General features: G+C 36.0%; 1 protein-coding gene across 20 annotated transcripts in view; it reads right to left on the bottom strand.

Annotated features, from left to right (window-relative positions):
* DLG2 (discs large MAGUK scaffold protein 2) overlaps positions 1-16,383 on the bottom strand; it is a 986,929-nt gene that overhangs the window by 334,609 nt on the left and 635,937 nt on the right. For all 20 annotated transcript variants that reach the window (XM_052669729.1, XM_052669569.1, XM_052669635.1 and 17 more), the window contains one exon: positions 2,009-2,133. In XM_052669729.1, the coding sequence (XP_052525689.1) occupies positions 2,009-2,133 (125 nt within the window). The remainder of the gene's footprint in view (positions 1-2,008; positions 2,134-16,383) is intronic.

Genomic DNA, 16,383 nt, shown 5'->3' with positions numbered 1-16,383 from the left:
TTCAAAATACGCAGTATAATAATTCTTACCGTGTGATATTCAGCTAAAAAATTGAAATTTTCTTACTACTATCTGTAAAACCCACAGAATTAAGTCAATCCATTTCCCTAATGGCAGGTTTCTGAAACATATTTTGAAATGCTTGACATTTTCTTTGAACTAAAAAAAAATGTTATACTGATCCAATTATAAATAATTGCATCTGGATATTCCTTACTAACAAAAGAGGAGTTTGATGTAAAGAAACTCTGTTTTCAAAAAAGAAGAGCAAAAAGTGCCACACCAAAATATATAGTTAGCAATTATTTTTATTACTGGAGTTAAATTTAAATTATAACATTTTACTTCAAAATGTCAAAAAGAAATACTGTATCCTGAGACTATTAGTAAAGTCTCAGTAATAAGATAAACTACTGCAAAATACAAAGCTTTCTAGTTTTAATCCTAATATGGATTAATGAATTGCATTAGTACATCTTTTGTGAATTTAGAAGGTCTTCTTAAGACTTTTACAACACAGTAATTACCAAATAAACATGAGTTAAATTTACAGTAGTTAATTAGCATAGCAATGAATCACAATATACTTGATTTCATATAAGGATAGTAAGAAAAATAAATGCAGTGATGTGTGTCTTCTTAATAGCTTAAACTAGAAAAGCTTTCAAAAGTAATTAAAAACTCTATTAAAAGATCTTTTTTTTCTTTTGCAAAAGATTCTTTCTTGTTTGTAGTAAGATTTAGCACATTGTATGTGCTTCATCATGTCAAATTTGATTTCCAAACACTACTGTTTTAGACATTCACTTTAGGAAAAGATGAATCACGACATAGAAATGACTAAGTTTGTCTTCACTGACTGTTAGGGGATTCCAAGACGACCATCTTAGAGGTAGATTGCTGCACTTTAGTCACAAAGTTAGATGAAATTATTTGTCTTCCTTTTCTCTACAGTCTTATTTAGATCATAAGCTCTTCAGGCTCTGCCAAACACCTTGACTCCTCATCATTATATTAGTAAAAATAACATTATTTTCAAAAAAGAAATATTCACAACTTGCTCTAAAACTGATCAATGCCTTATACTTTTATCTTTGAATTAGGAAAAGGACAAGACTTTTGCAAAAATGTTGTTATTACCCTCTGGTCATATTTTGTGAATTTTCGGCCATCCGCTTTTGGCAAAGGCTCCCATAGCTTAGGTTGCAGTGCTGAGATCATAAAAGCTTCAGAATTGTATCCCAAGTCTATCCAGTTAAATTGCCTTTTTGGAGCATCAGCAGGCTTCACAACTGACAGATGAATGTCAGTGTCTATGATAGTCAGAACCCTTTCTGTATTAAATCCATAAGAAAGGGAATAATCAGCAATACTGTGGTATCTCTTGTTTTAAGAGAAGTGCTACAGTGCATTTGAGAACCACAAATTCCAAGTGACCTCCAAGGATCCTCACCTTCTGGAGGTGACTCAAAAGAAAGAACATAGTAATAGTCATATCTGTCATATTTGCACAGATGGAAAAAAAAATAAAATAATAATTTGGAAATGCAGATTAAGCATACCTCACCAGCACAGTCAAGCAGTAGGGAGCAAATAACTCTACAAATAGCTATAGCTATTTAGAAATGCCTCTGTAGTTTGAGAACTGTTGGTTGTCTTAGTAAGTAACAACAGTACAATAGTTCTTCAGTTTAGAACATACAATGATCAAGACTTTCTTGCCGCTAATGTCTTTTTCCTCTTCCTTTGGATCTCTTGTACTAATTGAAATGATTGGTACAAAGCTGGAGGTAGAACCAACACACATCCCTTTATACAGGTTTTAACTAAACTTATTCAATTGCTTTACACTACTTAAAACAGTTTTCCTGTCTTTGCAGAAAGGAAACCTGTCGTATCATTTAGTCCCTCTGGCTCCATGAAAAACAGTTCATACTTGACTCCTAGAGGACAGTCTGTAATAGTGCTGTATTTTGTTTCTAAATATCTGTAGGGAGTTAACTTTTACCTGAGTCTTCCATCCTCTGCTGCAGCTCCTCCTGGTATAATCTTAGTAATGAATATCCCAGGATCATCCCCAATGTGTGGGTTATCTGTTCCTCCAGCAATACTGAACCCCAGACCAGAATTTCCCTGAAAAAAAGTAAAGAGAATACATCACCAAATGCTAGATTTCTACAGAACTTATTTGCGGCAGATGAGCTAAGTATCCTATTTCGTTTAAAGAAAGCATTTTATTTGGCATCATCGTACTTTCAGGTGGATGACTAAGCCAGAATAAATTGTCAGTTAGAGAGCGGAGGCTGAAAAAATAAAGAAGTCCCAGAGTTAATGGCAGAGATAATGGATGCTCCTACAGAAACAGGATTTGACCTAAATTTCTTTTCAAACAGTCACATAAATTAGCCTGTGAACTCCAATATGAATTTATCTAAGTCAATGAGAGCTAGAGGTTAAAAACACCTCAGAGCTCTAAAAAGACTTTTAAAAGGCCCTTCTTTTATAAACAGAAACAGTGAGTAATATTTGGCTCTGAAGAATTTTAGTACTTTTTTTTTTGGTAGAAAATAGATAAATAGATCATTGTTCAGATTCACATGCATTTATAAAACAAAAAGAAACAACAACAGCAAAAACAAATACCAAACAAGAACAACCATCAAAACAAAACAAAACAGTGTTTCTTCTACTCTATTGATTTACGACAAGGGAATGTTGGAAATATTCATTTTGAAGGTCTACTCAATAATTCTATGTACTGCTACCACCACTTATGAAATATAACGAGACATAAATAGGCATATATGCATATACATACACTTGCACATGCAGTCACTGTTTATCACATAATTTTAACTAGCAATTCTAGCCTATTTTTGGTAATATGTATTAATTATTACACTTTTCCTATGTAAATTAATATTGATAAGATATTATATAACATATATATATTGATAAGATACTTTCTTTTGTGATATAATAATAAATTCAGCGCAATATTGCACCATTTTAGCTTTCATCATGTGAATGCCTTTTTACAGTTATGTATGTAGGTTATAGTGTTACAATATTACTGATATTGCATAATTTTCACTGCAGTGGATGAAATATGTTCAGGACACTAAAAGTCTGCTGCTGCTGCTATTATTTTTTCCCCATTATTTCATTCAGCATCTCAGATAGTTGAAGATATTTTTCTTCACTGCTGTTACTAGGACACGTATCTGGTTCAGTCCTAATGAGAACAATAGCTAATAAAAGTAGCACCTCTCTTGTAAGAGGCAAACAAAGTAAGGAAAAGTAGCAGCAAAAGCTCTTATTTCTGTCTTTTGAAACTCTACTTCAATTAGAAGCTCAGGCTTGTGTGCAAAACCTCACATGTTGCCTGTATGCAAGTGTATCAAATTCTCAATTCTGTTATCAGTATTCTGCATTCACAAGCAATGCAGTTCTCATGACTCGAGAGACGTCCATGCAATCTGCAGCTCTGTTATCAGCATATAATTATGAAGACATTTTCAGAACTAATTTACAATGCAAGAAGAAGGATTTAGAACTACACATATCTTAATGTTGCTCAGATAGCTAAATGAAAAACAGAACACTGTATATCTATAATAATACCTATATATGAATACATAACATTATGTACATGTTTTCTGTAGAGTTAATAAACATCTCCAGGCCAGCATTACAAATCTATAATTTAATATCACTTTTCATCATTAGGATCATCTCAGACTCAGGTTCTTTTCCCAGTATTTTAAAAACTACCTAATTATACCGTGCACTCAATACCAGTTTGCACTCTAAAAATATGATAAGAATATTTCCCTGTAAGTTCTTCTGTTATTAATGGGGATAATCTTCCAATACATAAGAATGAAAAAATGCATACATATAAAAATTTCAGGAAACCTGGAATAAAAACCTTAAAACAATGCTAAAAAAAAATCAAGGACAACTTTCTAGAAGGTTTATTAGAATAAATAATAAAGAAAGAAAACATTAAATTAAAATTGTAGATTTTGTTTTTAAATCCAAGGAGGTTATTAAAGTATACAAGAACCTATTATTCTGAAAAGAGGTAGGTTTCCAAATCCCTGTATCAGGGGAAATAGGACAGTGAGGAGAAACATGGATATAATTTTTAGTTGAATAGGGAATACATACAGTTATATCATAATAAAAGAGAGTGTCTGAAGAGCTTTAAAAACAATCGAAGCTTGCCTGTTATGTGGGATGTGCTTAGCTGGTACAGGTCTTCACTTCAAGTTCATTAGAATTCTTAGCAGGAAATACTTTCTGAAAAAGTTTCACGCTTTCTCTGCACTTTCTACCTTCTACTATACTATTTGCCATTACTTTTTAGAGGGAAAACATGCAGCAGTACTGAATGTAAGCAGGGATGTGGTAAAACTGCTACAGACTTCTCAGGAGAATCAGTGGTAGCCCTTGACATTCGTCCACAAATATGCATCTGCTATATTGCAATACTATTCTGATTCTGCCCCTTAGGAATAACTTTTTAAAAGAGGAGGGCAGCACTTCTCGCTGGCATTATGTATCCAGAAAATTTCAAGCAATTATTCAGGCTGCAGTCCTTGACTTGATCAACAGGATATACAGGCTCTCACACAGTAGTTGGCTCAGCATCTAGGTATATTGCTGCAAGGCTTTTCTGCACCAGAATGTGAGTTGCTAGAGTTAAGAGCAGTTACACTTTTGGCTTCTTTCATTATAGCTCTTAAAGGGTCTGTACTGGTTCCATAGACAAATCTTTCTTTGCACTTCAGATTGTGGTCAACAAGGCTAGGAACATGGTGGCCATCACTCCCAGGTAATTGGCCTTCTAGGTGCCTTGGGTTGAAAAATATCGTAATGCGAACATTATGGTTAAAATCTATCATACTTCAGTTCTGAGTAGCAATACTGATATTCAGGTCCCTTCCTTCCCCTCATTACCCTGTCTTCTTAGTGAACAGCTTCCTCAGCATATGTTTGTTATATTAGAAACTCATTGTAGTTAATGAGCTGTAACTCCAAGTATCAATTAAGTCTACTAGCATGACAGTTTCTGAATCTTATCTCCTACCCCTTACTTTTCCATCAACTCTGTCCCCATCCCAGACTTTTTTTTTCTTTTTTCTTTATCTTCACAACTTCCAAGCCTTTTATTCATGTATCTCCAGCTCCCAGCCATTTTGTGTTTCCCTTTGAAAATATCTGCAGTCATTCAGCCCCAAACAGCTGAACCATCACTTAGCCAGAGCATTTTCCACAGTGATACATTCATGCTTTCTCTCATGGTGACTCTCATAGTTGGGAGTGGTTCACCATAAATATCTGTCATGTTAACTCAGTGTTCTCCTTCTGCTCCAAGCATTACTTCTCCTGAATGCTTAAAAAGCAAGTTAACAATGAGCTCAAAGGCTCATTGATGATGCAGATGAATGGTTTAATAGTAACTAACAGCATCCGATACAGAAGAAAGAGGTATAAATCAATGGAAGTCTTTCTTGTGAGTGATATTCCACTGGAATTCCTTCACTTAGATTCACATTTAACCCTCAATGTGCTTGCCTGCTTTTTTCATAATTCTTTGATAGAGGAGTTTTACCCCCAAACACCATAACATATGTAGAGACCAAAAACATCTGACAAAGTCTCAAGCAGATATACTAACTTCAGTGACACTGCTCATACATCATCATTCATAAATACATTTTTCCAGATCCAAATCATTTTATGCTCAATTCTCACTTGACATAAATATTCCCATCCTTTTGTTCAAATTTCCAATTACTACTACTATAAAAACCTCATGTAATTAGCTTCTGACTATACTGGAAAGACTTGCAAAAATTACTCAGCAATAGATTTTTATTATTATTATTGTTATTTTTTGTATATATTTTTTTTAATTTTCAGTTTAATTTCTCACCAACTTGCAAATCTGTGTCAGTCTCAGCCTTGCAAAAGGTGGAACAAAGTCTGACATGTCCATTTTGGCTCAAATCAATAATACTGCCTTAGTTTCTTGGCTTTTCACTCAGTTCAGCTTTCCTTCTTAAACAGAAAAACATTGATAAAACAACCTAATCAAAATAATCTCTCCCAGCCCAGCCCCAGAGGCCTCTTTCTTGTTCACATCTGAAGGGAAAATCAATTCTTCTTAGGGTTTCCTACACAAGCCTGCTTTATTTATGCCTTTCTCATTCTGGGCTTTCCACCTCCACAAGGATCACTCAAGCTCAGCCTGAGAAAGAAAAAAGTCTGTCCACTATTCTGATCCTGGAGAGGCAGACTGCCTCTGAAATAGGCACAGCATCACTTCAGACTTATGCTGTACCTCCTGCCAACGATGAACAGAAACACTTAGGGTCAGAATGAAATGATGGATGATTCACACACCAGGGAAAAAAAAAACACAAAACTTGCAAGTTCTGGCCAGTTTGAATCTCTTCCCTTAAGACTTGTTAAACTGCCAACATAAAGATCACAAAAATAAAATGAGAATCCGTAGCAGGTAATGGTTTTGGATAGCCGTTAGACCCATCTTTCTTCTTACTTAGCCTTCATCTTGAGCTCCTCTCCTTAGATACACCACTGTGAGCAGCCATATAGCTGGCTGCATCTTTATAGTTTGCAGCATTTCAATTTCATCATAGAGTAATCCTTAAACGTGCTTCACACTGACTTAGAGTTCAAATAGACTTAGGTCAACATTAAGAACGTATAAAGTTCTTTTCCCATGGCATTACAGCTCTCCATGGATGACAGCTTTCCATGTGCTTCTGCACATGAACTCCTTCATCTGTCTCATTTTTTTCTTTTTCCTGCCTTTCACCTTACAGCAGAGTCTGATCGCAGAATATATAAAGCCATATGATCTTTAACAAAATTGCAGAAGAATATACACCCAAGACACAGAAATTAAATGAGAAGTGTACATAAACAGAGTTGTTTCCCATATAAGGGTCAAGTATTCTGTACTGTACAGTACTCAACTGGCATACCACAATTGTATAGAAGTTGTTTTCCATCCTTTTTTTTTTTTTTTTTAAATTTTTTAATTATAATCAGTAAGATGACACAATTTTTGACACTATCTTAAGAGACTCTTTTTGAATGACTTAATTACTTAATTGCTCTTGAAACAATTTCTGGTGATGTTCTGAAGTGACATGATTTTGATAGAATCAGAGAATTATTAAGGTTGGAAAAGACTAATATGGTCCAGTCCAACCATCAACCAGTCTCCACTGTGTCCACTAACCCATCAGTGCCTCATCTCCATGGTTTTTGAATGCCTGCAAGGATAGTGACTCCACAATCCACCTGGGGAGCCTGTTCTGATGCATTACAACACTTTCTGAGAGGAAATTTTTCCTGATATCCAACCTGAACCTCCCCTGACACAAATTAAACCATTCCCTCTCATCCTACTGGGAGAAGAGGCAAACCCCTCACCTCACCACAACCTCCTTTTAGGCACTGGTGGAGAGGAATAAGGTGTCCCCTGAGCTTCTCCCTCTGCAGACTGAACAATCCCAGTTCCTCAGCCACTCCCTGTAAGATTTGTGCTCCAAACATTTCAGAGCTTTGTTGTCCTTCTCTGGATAAGCCTTAGAGTCTCAGTGTCTTTCTTGTAGCAAGAGGCCTGAAACTAAACACTACTTGATGTGAGGCTTCACCATTGCTGAGTACAAACAGAATTAAGGAATATAACCCACTATTAATAAATCTGTAATGCCTTGAACTATGTAAATAATAAACAATATAAAATAATAAATAAATAGCAATATGTAAGTTAAAATCTTGACACAAGTCAAGCCTGCAAAGCTTTCCACTGATCTAAATGGGAGTTTTTGCTAAGTAAGGATGTTAATTCCTTACGATTTTTTCCCTCTTCACAGCAAGCCTAAGTCCAAACATAGCATCAAAGAAATGTATGATGACTCTTCCATTAGGCTGTGAGAACTACAGCTTATCAGCAAAAAAGAAAATACAGAAGCAGTGGAGTGGTGAAAGCCTACATTTATACATAAAGTATACAAGCCGTTAATGAGACCATGTAAAAGAGAATCAAAACAGTTGACATTTGCTGCCTTTGTGAGCTTACAATTGTTGCTGTTTCTTTGTAGGAAGTCTTATATCTTGTAGAAGAAAAATGAAGGGAAAGGACACCAGTAACATACATCTGTAGAGGGCTGAAAACTACTGAATGAAAGTGATAAGGCAAAAAGTTGCTAATTAGGTAACAAAGAACCAAATCTGTGATTTGTATTTTTCCTATCAACTACTTTGTTATTTGGTACAGCTTGAAAAGTTATGTTTATTTTAACAGTCAATAAGAAGAAGCCTTCAGCATTTTAAAAGCATTAACAGTCCACAGGTTCAGTAAATCCTTTCCTTTCTTTAATATAACCAGAGCTGTTTTTCTCACTCATGCATAATTTCAAATCGCCTTACAACAAACACAAATTATGTCCTCTGAAGTCAGGACAGACTTGGTATGCATTTGACAGAATTTCAGAGTTTGACATACATGCGTCAAAATCCTAAAGCTTTTCAGCTTCCACTGCTGTATAAATTCATGCAAGGCACCTTCTCACTCCGTGTAAGTACTGCAAACTTTTCTGACAGTCATGTTAACTTAGGAATTATCTTATTTTTATTAAAAGGGTATATTGCTTTTTTCTTTTTCAAACAAGTGAAATTTCTGTAAGGAAATGGTAATTCCCAAGGTACTGTTGAGCATATTTCTCATGGTGGAAGAACATGGACCTTGCTTGCACTAGGAAACATAATCTGAGACTAATAATTTGAAATTTGACTTTCTAATACATTTTAATAGTTTTTTGTATCACTGTGTACTCATTTTTAATTTTTATGTTTCTGGTTTCTAGATAAGTGGAATCATATTTCTGAATCCTTATAAAAACAAGATAGGGACTTAATGCTTGCTTTCTACAGCTACAGAAAAAAAGTCTGGCTGGAATACTCAGCAAATTTTTATTGCGTCCAAAATTCCTCCGTCATACAGTACATTTTTAATATCAACAGTTATAAAAATAGTAGTACATGAGTCCTGGCTAGGACTGCTGCCAGATTGGGCTCTGCTTAGGGTTCTTCCATTGGAGTACTTCCCTCTTCTTTTATGAGATCAGGTTTCTCTCAGTACTACTGAACAGCATGAGTAGGTGAAAGCTGAGAATGAGTCAACTTTAGAAAACTCTGGGAAAAAGAATCTCATGGCAAGAGATAGGGAAAAAAAACACCAAACAACACCTGAGGACCATGAGTCTCATCATCTATTAATCAATTTGACTGATCTCTCCAAAGGAGACAAATGATTGAAAACTCACAATGGTCATGGCATGAATAGGTATGGGGCAAGAGGAGATGTTGCCCTGAAACAGTCCTTCATACACTTTTTCTTTATCTCAATAGGACAGAGGACAAGTTTATTTAGTACTTAAGGTGGTCATACGGAGTGACTTCCACTAGATACACCAAACCTAAGAAAATGATCCTCTGAGGTTGCTGAAAAGATCAGTGAGTGCTAACTATTTTTGTAGGCATTGTTCAATAATATTTTTCTTCAGAAAGTACTTCTCAACTGAAAAACAGAACTTTCCTTCATCCGTCCATCACAGTGCAGTGATACAGGATTTTTTCTATCACGCAGCCATAAGTGAAACAGTACGTGTGTTGAGGGAGTGTTCCACCCATCAGTCAGCAATCCCCAGTACAACAGCAGAAAGCCACAATCAAATAACAGCTTAACAAGTTAATGTTTCATCCCACTAGAAAGAAAGGTGATTTTCTAATATGCAAAACACTTCTATCTAATAATGAATTTTGAGAGAAAGAGCTCATGAAACACTCCTACGCAAGGCTCTAGGATTTTTGAGACAAGGCAGAACTTTGCTTTGCACTTCTCTCACAATCTGTCATTTATACTAGCATCATTTTAGTATTCTGCTATATTCCACGTTGTTTTTATATACTGTGGTACATGCTAAATTACCAAACTATTTCCTGACATACACTGTGTGATTGTATGGTCATCTCCCACACTAAAACTCAATCCTTCTAATCCTGAAATATTCTGGGCAGTGTAATGGGAAAATGAGACCTTAAATGATTCCACCAATGTTTTCAGTATTTGCACATGCCACCTTATGATGTACTTTTATTCTACTGTTTTCTCCAGAGCTCAGGTTTCAAAAGCCCAAACATCAAAGCCACATTTCTGTCTCATTCAGAGAACAGGAACATTTGCATATTTATCAGAATGCTGCTGAACTTTTTTTCTACTTTCAAATCTACTCAAGAGTAACATAATTCATGAAATTCTCACTTCTCCCACGTATGCTGGCATGCTCCCCAGAGTGAGAGTTTTGAGACTCCACAGTAATATTATGCTCCATATGGTACAGATTTTCATCCCTCACAGTGCCATTTGTTGTTTTCAAGCCCCTTATCAGGGTCAGCACATTCATTACAAAACCGCAACACACACGACTACAACTGTGCCCTGTGCTTACTCTCACTTGTTCTCTGCAGTGGGATATTGTTCTCTCTGCAGTGCCTGGATGAAGTACAGCTTTCAGGAGGACAAGTATTTAAAAAAGAATGAAAGGATTTTTTTGTTTTTTCTTTTTTCTTTTTAAACAGATGTGAAATCCACAGCACTGTAGAACAGCAAATCTAGACAAAGAATGAAACTGCCACTGAAGTACAACAATCTCTTGAAAGAAAAAAAACAAACCTAGTGCATCCTCTGTCAGCCTTCAGTGCATACAGACTGATGCAAAAGGATAGATGTGAACTCTCTTCAGACTGGTTTTTCAAGACCTAACAATTTCCAACCTTCCTTTGAATAATACATCTATTTTCTTTTACTAAATGAAAAGTATACAAAAACCCAAAAAGCCAAGAAACCAACAAATAAATAAGTTCATTACTATGAGAGTGGTGAGGCGCTGGAATAGGCTGCCCAGAGAGGCTGTGGATGCCCCATCCCTGGAGGTGTTCAAGGCCACGTTGGATGGAGCCTTGGGCAGCCTGGTCTAGTATTAAATGTGGAGGTTAGTGGCCCTGCATGTGGCAGGGGGGTTGGAGCTTGAAGATCCTTGGTGTCCCTTCCAACCCAAACCATTCTATGACTCTATGATTCTATGAAATACATGAATAAAGAAATCGGAAACTCCTCATTTTGAGCTGGAAAATCTTTCAACAGCAGACACTGTTATATAAGGTCATCACTATGACAAAGAATGTCACCACCTCTCTTCTGTATCTCTGCTAAGAGTACATTTATCGCTTCTCAGCTGCCTACTTTGTTTCTTCAATACGCTTCTTGTTCTACTTCAGAATTAGCTGTAGGGATAGTTTTTCCCACCACTGTGACCTTGCCTACTCTGTCTCACACAGAAAAGTAAGGCAACATATGTCCTCTTTTATTTAGATACATACAATGAAAACAAATGTCACAGAAATCACAGTCTGATGACTAGCTGAAGTGCGTGTGTGTAGGGGAAATAAACACCCGAAAACTCTCCTCAAAACGCAGTTCTATTTTCTCTGGGGGAGCAGAACTCTGCTCCTGGGGAGGAAAAAGTTTCACTTCTCTTAAAACAGTCTTTCTCTGTTTTATTGTGTCATTGCAGACTAGCACGAGACTTCTCATCAGCCAGACCCTGAGAGTTTTCTGAACTCCCAGGCCTCCACAATCAAAAGTGAAAACTATCAGATCAAGGAAAGGAAAGCACCTGCTGAGTGACAACAGTAACTAGACACAGGGAAGGAGTAAGAATAGAACATCAACTGGAATTGAAAAAATAGCCAAACTCATGCAAGAGCCACACTGCTTTGAAAACTTTGAAATGATCGTCACTCAAGTTTTCACCATGCAATTATCTGCAACAACTGAGGAAATTAAGAGATGTTTAATTGCTTGCAGATTTATGACAGAGGTAAACAGTCATGTTTGTATGAGAACAAAGGGAACAAAAAAAAATATTTCACTGAAGCTATGGAAACCAACCAAATGTCACCCCATAATGGTAGCACTTTAAAGGAAATGAAGAAAACTCCTACAAAAAACCTCAGTCCCTCTCTAAAGGAACTCTAATCCTGCTCTTCTTATAACTCATCGCTATATAGTAAATTTGATAACCTCAGCCTGTGTGGAAACCCAACAATTTCCTTGCTTAAACAGTTTGTAGCTTGAAGTCCTTGTGTTGAAAAACTGTCCTGTGCTTAATCCTGTGGATCCACCTGCACAGATTTCTCCATTACTAAGGCACTGCTTTGTAAAGCATTTAGGGTAATCTGAGACACCTTGAGTACTACAGTTGCTGGAATGAGCCCAAGTTTCAAGCTACTGTCTAAGCTATCACCCTTTTCCATTTGATTGTCATATTCACCAATATGAAATGAGTATATACAGTTGTTCTCATCTTCTGATTTAATTACTTTAGCATAATATAATAGCCCAACGATTTCTTCAAGTGAAATACATACATTGTTAATCATCTAGATTAACATTCTGGAATGTTTACAACTATTACAAGAGTCTGATAGTATTTTCTCTCCAACTTTTATGCAGTCCAGCATCAAAGGAAAAATAAATGAATGAGTATATCTCTTAATTTGCTTCCTTATTCAAAATCTTGAACTTCCGGGCATATAATCTGCAAGAAAAAGCAAATCTATTAATGAACTAAAATGTCCTTAAGGCTTTTAAGTTCAAGCATAAATCCTAAAGGCAAATGACTGAGTAATCTTGCTGTTGCATCATTTACGCTACCATCACTGCACTACTCTAGCAGCTGAGCACACAGAGCTTAGCATCAACTTCTCTTTTAATATAAATTAAAGTAAGCTTCTGGGAAAAAAAAGAAAATCTTATTTTGAATAACATTTAAGGCTTTTCTCACTGGTCCCCTGATGCTCAAATATAAATTTAATGGAGAAGAAATACAAGGAAGCATAAGTAACAGAGAATGCAAGTCACTGTTTTTCATAGATACACATCTAAATCACATCTAAATCTCACAGTTTTTTCCCCACTTTGTTCTGACCATCTTTATTTATAACTTTTCATTTTATTGTCTATTCTCATTCTTAGTAAACTTGACTTCATATGACCCTAAGCTATCCAATGTAGCTTCAAAACTAGCTGCTTTTGAGCAGAAACTTTGAATAGATGGTCTTCTTAATCCCTTCCAACCTGAAATATTTTCTGGCTTTATAACATTCCAGTATCACAAATATAAAGCAATTTTTCAGAATCTGCTACCAGCCTAAGAATATTTCAGACACTAAGAATGTCCTGAATTTTGTCTTCAAAATCACATGGCATTTAAACATTTTGTATGGATGTATAACTACAAAAATTCCTGCCTGTACCCTGAACTATTTTTGCACAGTTCTGTGAAAGTAAGCAAATCCTTTTTTTTTCTTTTTTCTTCACATGAGAAATGAATGGCAACCATTCCTTGACATTAAAAACAGCAATTTTACAGCTGTACCTCTGAAAATAAGTGAAGAGGAATCTTTAACAAGGTGTTTCACTGTAATACATGGCTAAACATGTTGCAGCCCTGTTGGAAATTAGTTGAGGTACGGTTTACTGTTCCTTTATTTATGTACATCAATACTCGAAGAAAGTTTGGAAGGCTTCTAAATATATATTGCACATATATAAAGAAATGTACAGAATACAATGCAAAAGAATGAGACTGCTGTTCCATGCAGTAGTGATATAACAACATGTAATACCAGATATTTTTTTTTTTTTTGAAAATTCAAAGAAATTCTAAGTTCCTAAATACAATTTGAGATTTCTATCATGGTAATAAATTATAATAAATAATAAATAAAAATTATCTAGGATAAGGCAATAGCAATATCCCAAACAAGTAACATTATTTTAAAGGAGGTTGTGAATGGCTCATTGGCAGAGAATACTGGTCTTGTGATTCATAGAAAAAGAAAGTCCTCTCCTCCCCGGCTTTACAGATGCCCCTTTTCTCTCTTTGAAGATTGGTAGTGAGACAGGCTGAAGAACAGAAAAGATCTAGACCATATTGTCATGGTTTTATGATTTTTTGTTATTGGAATTTCACACCAGAACATCATGTAGTGCACTGAGAGTTAAACTGTTAATGCTCCAGTTCTGGGCACCTGTCTGGAAGAGAAGAACTGCATACTCCAGGAGGCTTTGCAGTCAGAGAGGAGGTATAACCCCCGGCAAGGTCACCTGATGTGCTATTTTTCATCAGGCTCTCCTCCCTACTGTTCAACTGGACTGCGCATCTCATCTCCCTGTTATGGTGAAGCCTATCCACCTTTCAGACACTCTCTCATGTATTTGATTTACTAGCTTCAATTCTAATTATATTGTATTATAGTGTGTTATCTTGCATTCCAATACCATATTTAGTAAATTTGTTTCTCCTCAGATCGTTACTGCTGTTTTTAATTATTTTGGGGTCCCCTGTTTCCCTTTTCTGGAGGCGCAGATTGTGTGAAATCCCTCTGCCCCACTAGTCACATAACTGGGCTGAACCAGCTTGTAAACCATTGACACATACATGCCCAATCCCCAACTTCTATGTTTTCTTGTTCTCTTTTTCTTTAATGCTTTGATAAAAATAATAAATAAAAGAAATTTTGTTATTTATGTTGACATTAGATTAACATTAACATTTCACATAGATGCTGTGAAAGTAATGTCTCTTATTTTTTCCATGGAAACTACAACATAGGCAAAGAACACAAAAACACAAGAAATATTGATAGAGAAAATTCTCCACTACAAAACTGTTTTTTAACACAGTCACCACCATTAGCTAGGCACTTTCATCGTCAATGAATAAGAGCCTGCATGTCATGCTTGTAAAAATCTGCACCAGTGGAGGTGACTGACTGTTGCTCTTCCCACTGCTGAAACACAGCAGTGTACCACCCCACAGTGTTCACACCCACTGTTTAGTTTCCATAGATGTTCAGCAAGCATTGATGGGTAAAGAACTAGAGCAAGGAACTGGCTAGAGTGTCAGGCCCAGAGAGTGGCGGTGAATGGAGTAAATCCAGCTGGTGACTGGTCACAAGTGGTGTTCCCAGGAATCAGCATTGGTGCTTGTCCTGTTTAATATCCTTGTTGATGATCTGGATGAAGGCATTCAGTGCACCCTCAGTAAGTTTGCAGATGACACCAAGTTGGGAGGAGGTGCCAATTTTATGTGCAGCCCAACACAATTCCTCTTCACTTTGCGTGGCCCAGTAAAGCTTAAAGGTTGGACACCCATTGTCTAGACTGAGATTCCTATCAGATGAAGGAAGTTAAATGAAGCAGCAGTTGGCCAATGTATGCTTCTTAAGAAGAAAAACAAAAGGAGGCCAAGTCTCAAAACCCAAAGACACTGCCATGTGATGTCAGACTCTCTGCTGAAAGATCACATCCTGAAATGCCTCTGGGGCAAGACTATATGACTCACACAGACAAGACTATTCATGGGTAGTCATAAGTTTCAGAATAATCAGCTTATTCCAATCAATGTCTGACAGAAATAGCACTTAATTCAAAATAAACAACCAGGCTAAAAGTAAATGCTTTTGAAAATCCATTCTTTTATCTGAATTCCTTACACATTACACCTAGTTTTGTTAGCAGCAATTTTCTTGTCACTAGAGAACTATTTTTGTTGGTTAATTTTAGGAATAATACTCTTAGAAGTTAACCTGAAATTCCTGTTATTGATAACAGGGAAACAATGCATTTATTTCTACCATATTCCTGCAACGTATTCCTTATAAATTTCCCAGACAGTAAACTAACAATGCAAAATAAAAGCTGGAAGAAATAGCTCTCCGAAAAGGGATAGGTCTTTATGCTTTAGAAATGAAAATGGATTTGAAATTTTACTCATAAAACTGACACAAAAAAATAAGCAGTATGCTCCTGATACCACAGTCTCCTATATTAACTCTACATTTGAGCAGTATTGAATAAATTCAGAGAAGTAAGCAATTTCACTAGAAGAAAAGATGATTACTCAGCATTTGTAAGCATCCTTAAAGAGAAACTTCTCTGTCTTTTCTTTTTATTGTGAGCATTCACATTAATTATTGCAATTTCAAGGCTTTTAAATTTACATATATCCTCCAAAAGGAGAAACATTTTTCATGTCCCCTTCAGAGGTAAGGAATTGTAGCAAATTTTGAAGCAGAGCACTGTACATCACTCTTTTGATATGCCAGAATCCTCATCAATAACATCAGAGGAGTGTTTTGATCTGTAAGAAAGCAGTAAGATAAATATCTTCCTTTGCATAATTGCATATTTTTTGGGAAAAAAAAAAG

The sequence above is a fragment of the Tympanuchus pallidicinctus genome, unplaced genomic scaffold (assembly GCF_026119805.1).
Source record: "Tympanuchus pallidicinctus isolate F22 unplaced genomic scaffold, pur_lepc_1.0 scaffold11, whole genome shotgun sequence".
NCBI lineage: Eukaryota > Metazoa > Chordata > Aves > Galliformes > Phasianidae > Tympanuchus > Tympanuchus pallidicinctus.
The sequence above is the reverse complement of the archived record's forward strand: the minus strand, read 5'-3'. Positions and strand labels throughout refer to the sequence as shown.